Source organism: Pundamilia nyererei, unplaced genomic scaffold (assembly GCF_000239375.1).
Source record: "Pundamilia nyererei isolate P.nyererei 1_Seehausen unplaced genomic scaffold, PunNye1.0 scaffold02386, whole genome shotgun sequence".
Lineage (NCBI taxonomy): Eukaryota > Metazoa > Chordata > Actinopteri > Cichliformes > Cichlidae > Pundamilia > Pundamilia nyererei.
In genome coordinates this window covers 1-6011 of record NW_005189787.1, presented here as the reverse complement: position 1 = coordinate 6011, position 6011 = coordinate 1, and the positions used below count along the sequence as shown (strand labels likewise).

Here is a 6011-nt window from a genome sequence, read left to right as displayed (position 1 = left end):
ATAAGTTTGTTTTTGGCCTGAAAGTAGAGCTTTTAATTGATCAAAAACAAAAAGGTACATCATTTTTAATAAAGTTATGCGCAATTTCACTGTAAGTTTGCCAATAATGTTTAGTCTTGAGCTCTGTGTTATACCAGCTCTGTGAGACCAAAGCAGGCTATCAGCCATCTGGAGGAGTCTTTGGCCCCCAGAAGATCCTCAGCAATAAGAAAATTGAAGATTTTAATCTGATTCATCAGCGCATGTGCAGCAGTTTAGGGCTGAAAGGTCGAAATGTACCTGGTTTTACGTAGTGTATGTATTTTAGTTTGGTAAATATTAAATAAATAAATAAAACACTTGGTACAAAGATTTAGTTTTAATTGATATTTAACTGTGTCTCAGTGGAGACTGTGGCTCCCTCACATTGATCTGGACTGAAATAACACTTCAACTCATATCTGTATTTCTATGAAGCTTTATTTAGTCATTTATGGATTTACCCAGGAGGATGTTGACTTTTCCAACTCTATAAATGTTCTCTCACTGTCAGTCTTCTCCCTTTTTCCATATAATTTTTAATAACTTTAACTATAAAATCAAACACCTGCTAACATAGCCCCTTCACCTTTAGATCACTTCCGAGACCACCGTGCTTCTAAATGGATAAAAAAAAAAAATCTGTGGTGTTATCTCTTTCTGCCAGGAGCTGTTGTGCACGAATCTGTCCAAAGTCCACCCATGGCTCAAATAATGCGACTGTGCCACACCGCCAATGAGTTACAGAGATATCCAAAAGTTTTGTTGACCCACCGAGTAGTGAGTGAGCCGTCTGTCCGCCGCTGCAGCTGTGGGAGTTGCACAACAGCAGACAAAAAGCAGCCAACAAACATAGCGTCCCTCTCTCTCCGTCTCTCTTTTGTTTTCCACATTTGTGCTACATTCAGATCATAACCCTGGGGTTTACATCATATCTCCCAACAGTAAATATTTCATACAGCCATGATTATAATTCGGCTCTATCCGTACACAAGCATCTGCAGCTCCTCCAACCTAACCACAAACACTGTGGAACAGTCAGGAGAGTTTTGGGGGAGAAACAAACTGTGATTTGGACCAATTTGTGAGTAAGTCACGCTGTTGCACTCTTTATTCAGTGATCCTGGAGGAGCAATATGTAGTTCGATGTGTTTATTGTTACTTTACTGATCTATATGTCATGATTTACTTTTAAATAGCTTTCGTGTTTTATAGCTTTGCAGAGGAGGAACATGACGACAAACAGTTAGACGCAGCACATTTGCTAAGAGAAATCATCAGAAGTTTACTCTCATCATGGCCACGGATGTCATGGTAGTTTGGGGCTTTTAAGGATTTCTCTGAGCATACATCTTTAATGACAAAAAAAAAAAGAACTGGGTTCAAGAGTTTGAATTTATTTTGGCTTTTCTCTCATGCACACGGGATCAAAAATAGAGCAGAAAAGGCCATTTTGCCATGTTTTCATCAATAAATGTTCACATTTATCAGGCTCTAAACTCTTGGTGCATGCAAGTGCTCATGAAGTGGAAGAAAGGAAAGAAAAAGCCCATTTGGAGGAACCATTCTTTTTTTAACCACTGTGAAATGTCATAAACTTTACCATTAAATACAAAAATCAACATGACATTTGTAAATTAGCATTCTTCGCATTTATTTTCTTACTTTAGTCTTTATTGCTTTGTAAAATTATTTTTGAATGTGCACACCAAAAGCCATTTATTCCATTATATAGTGGTTTCAGTACTTTTTCATTCATTCATGAGTTGACGTCAGTATTTTATGTGGTTCATCCGCCAATATTTACTCACCTCTCACTCTCTCTCTGGTGTGACAGAAGAACAGTAAGAAGGGAATGTTTACAAGATTGAAGTGAGACCTGCTCTGATGTATAGTTTGGAGACCGTGGCACTGACAAAAAGGTGGCAGAGCTGAAGATGTAATGGTTTTCACTGGTAGCGACCATTAGGGAAGGTTCAGATGAACTGAAGATGTGGAGAAGAGTAATAGTGGGTAAACTGGGCAAAGAAAGATGTCTGACTGAGTTACTGTGTATGTTTTAGACTGAGTATTAAATGCCAACATTTTGGGTATACATTAAAATATTTCTATGGCAAACATGATGGAAGCTGGCTACTGAAAAATGTCAGATTATAACTGATTTCAGGGGTTCAACTCTTAAATAAAACAGCAGGAGTTATATGAAGGGACCGAGAGAAACATCACTTAGAGGGGAAAAAAGCTTTAGATAAGAAGAAATATATTAAAATGAAAAATTTGACAATCAGAGAGCGGATTCTGTTCATCAAACACAACAGCAGCACATATACGTCTTCTGACTGCAGTGAGCCGAGCTTTCAAATAAAGACGCCTGCTGGGAATTATGAGAGGCGGCAGTCAAGATTCTCCACGATCCCCACTGTGATTGAAATGTTTACAAGACAAGTCATGCCCTGGATGTCAAATAGCAACTCCTAAAGAAACAGAACCACTTCTGCAACTTCTCTACCATTTTACCTGTGGGTACGTGCTTTTGTGTCCCTTAAAAACAGAGAGGCATGCTCCAGTAAACCATTAACACTCAGTGTATCGTCATTATTATTATTAATAAAATTGTATATATTAATATTTAGTTCATGCCGAGTTTCAAAACTGTTCATCAACAATAATCACCAAGTGGTTCATGGAAAAACTGTAACAATGGGAGGAAAGCCGCCATTTCAGAGCTTGTATGGGGTGTGACAACATAACATATTGACACACAGTTAAAACAAACAAACAAACAAACAAAACAAACAAAACAAACAAAACAAACAAACAAACAAACAAACAAACAAACAAACAAACAAACAAACAAACAAACAAACAAACAAACAAAAACTAGTTCCGAATTTAGGAACTGGTGTAAACACACCATCAGGAGACTGAGCTGATGTAAACAAGACCAGAACTTTCTGTAGGCTAGAAAAGGAAATGATGTCATCATGCATCACCTGCAGACATTCTGAGAAGACTGACAGAACTGACCTGGGTAATATTAGGCTAATCCTCTGGATGTTATTTTAGGACAGGGATTAAATTGTAAAAGCATGTCATGCATGTGCAGATGAATCTGTGGATTGAGGCCTACAGGAGTTTAGTTTATGTAATAAGAGTGTTCAACAACTTAAACATTGTGTGGCCCACAGTGCAAGTGTGTGATAGAGAAATCAGTTCAGAAAGAGTGATGGGGGGGTTGAGAGAGGGCGTGGTCTCCTAATCCAGAATGATCCTCTGAATCAGTGTCAGTCCTGGTGAGAGCCAGATTAATCTACCAATACCTCAATATCCGCAGGACAGAGGCCATATAAACCCAGGCAAAGGCCTCCAACAGCAGAGTCTCTTAGACATAAGCAAGCCTTTTGCTCCTGGATTATTATCACAGCAAACTAATAACAAGAACAACATCCGAGGATTATGGCGCTCCTGAAATCAAGCTGGTTGTGGAGACAGAGTAAGTTTTTTTTCTTCACAAATTCAGGGAATTCTATAATAAAATTAGTGCTAGTAACTTAAAGGTTCGATTATTCGGTTCAGTTAATGTATAAAAACATGTAGGCTTCATTTTTTGGGTGCTTTAAGAGACAAGACCTACAGGACAAGACTTATAATTAAAATAATATTCACCCATTTCACCTGCATTTGTTAAGTGTAGTGATAAGGGCCGTTGCATTTTCTTTTACTTTTCTGTTTTTAAGGAGTTTGACTAAGTATGAGCATCAACATCTAGACTAGTCATGTGACATGTAGCATGTTACATGCACATTTTACCTCACCTTTTTGGGTAAATGTTAAACTGCGTTGAATAAAGTGATAACACTTAGCACAGTGAAATGTATTTGAAACCTTTTGCATTTTTGCAGATTACAATTTTATCGTGGGACAGGCAGTGTGCTGCATATCTCTGTGAAGGCTATCCTTTGAATTTTAAAGCAGCTCACTAAATACAGCTGCCTGCTTCAAACTGCTAACTGCTCGGTTAGATGCTTTGTGTCTACAGATGACCAATACTGCATTGGTTCATAACAACATCCCAGAGTTTTAAAGCTTTAAATTCTACTATCATTTATTAGCTTTATTCTAATCATAGCTAATACATGTGGGCTGTTTTTCATGTATGTTGTGTTGTGTATTTGTGTTAGTGACCAGATTGCAAACTCGACACTGAGGATTTTCTAGAAAACTTCACGCATTATGAAACTCTACCCTTTGTAACTTGTAATCTCATTATTTGTTCTTGGCCATGCCTTTAAGTGGCTTATCAAGGACACTCAATGGAGATACACCTGCTTGGTGGGAGGGGTAGGGGTGGGACTACATTCAAAAGCAACTACTAAATCACCTGAGATGTGAGGCCTGCAACAGAAGGATGTTAAACTGAAGTTTAAAGTTATCCCAGCACCTTACCATGCACTAATTTTACAATGTGGCATGTGTCTCCTCTCCAGCTTCTGTCCTAAAACGCTGGAAGCTCAACTGGTGTGACCTTTGGATCGATGGGAGTCTTTGCTTTTACAAGTCAGACAACAGGCGAGAGCTGGAGCATCGCGTCAGTCTCAAACTAGCATGCATAGATGTGCAGTCCGGTCAGGAATGTGGAGGTACGGCACGGATCTGTGATACAATTATACCCAGAAGCGAACATGTTCCATCACTATTTAAGTGTGAACGCTGACACACAGAAGTGCTTTAAATGTGCAGTATTTTAAAGACCATATTGGTCAGACTGTATAGAAGTTTAGAAGAAAATATCTCATGATAATAGATTACCATGTCCATGGCAAAAACGTGTATTCTTACAGTAGGCCTGGTCGCAGTTTGCTATAAAATAGGAAAGAAGCTTTAGCTCATTCATTCTCACCTTTGGTTTACCTTTAACCCCTTAGCAGTCCAATTAGTCCCCTAAACCATCCAATGTCCCGTGGGCGGTACGTCCGACTGCTAAGGGGTTAACAAATATGGGTAATTTACTCCTTTAATTTTACTCCAGGTGTGACTCCACCAGAGAGCAATCCCAGGGAGAATCTCGTCGTGGTTCACCTCATGGACGGCTCAACACTCAACCTGTGCGCAAACAGTGAAGACGAATCAATGTAGGTACTCACGCTTCGCCTCATTATTCTCTGCTTTACTTCACAACCGTCCCTCAGTTTCTCAGTCCTGCTTGTTTATTTTTCAGAGCGTGGAAACTGACTCTGCTGCAGACCAGAAGAAACCCGGTGAGTGCTTCATGCTTTCTGTAAAAAGCTTAAACACGATCAGCAAGCTCTCAGATAGTGTTTCCACCACAGAGCTAAAAGTAGTGCTTTGCTTTTTTCACTGTAGGTGTTCACATATGACCCATATGATGACTCCTACCAGGCTGTCCCCCTCAATAGCCGCCATACTGTCTACATAACACCTGGAGCAGGACCAGGTAAGATATCATAGCTTAACACAGAAAACTAGACTTATTATCGACTTAATATAATACATAGTACATATATTATAATATGTAGCCATTTTTTTGTATGGAGTATGTAAAATTATAATAGTTCCCTTTAATATTGTAATTTTAGGACAATAAAATTAACCAAGTGGAGCATTTTAAAGAAGCATTTAGCTCTACACTAAATAAATCTAATGCTGCGGTCTATATACTGGATCAAAAACAACAGCATTCATTTGCATTTATTATCCTAGACCATATCCTATCGAGCAAAAACAGGCTGGCTTATGAGGGCTCTTTTCTGAATCCTGTAAACAACAGGGAATTGAAATATGGCAGCTGTCTTCTTCTTCCAAAGAAGCAGACAATTCAACAGTAATCTAAATAATCCATAACTGCTTTGGTTGCTGCAGTATGTTTTATAAAACATGGCACACCACAAGAACTGAGCACTTATGATGTAGCTGGTATGTAGCCTGTGAGGAAACAGTCAGAAAACCCAGAACCATTCACTGCACTTACCTCT

At 38.9% G+C, this 6011-nt stretch overlaps 1 protein-coding gene across 1 annotated transcript; it reads left to right on the top strand.

Annotated features, from left to right (window-relative positions):
- Positions 1-3302: 3302 nt before the first annotated feature.
- On the top strand, positions 3303-5994 carry LOC102201127 (pleckstrin homology domain-containing family B member 1-like). The gene is made up of 5 exons (XM_005755652.2): positions 3303-3511; positions 4506-4658; positions 5048-5150; positions 5237-5276; positions 5383-5994. The coding sequence occupies exons 1-5, from the start codon at positions 3475-3477 to the stop codon at positions 5485-5487; spliced, it is 438 nt and encodes a 145-aa protein (XP_005755709.1). The 5' UTR covers positions 3303-3474; the 3' UTR covers positions 5488-5994.
- Positions 5995-6011: the final 17 nt, after the last annotated feature.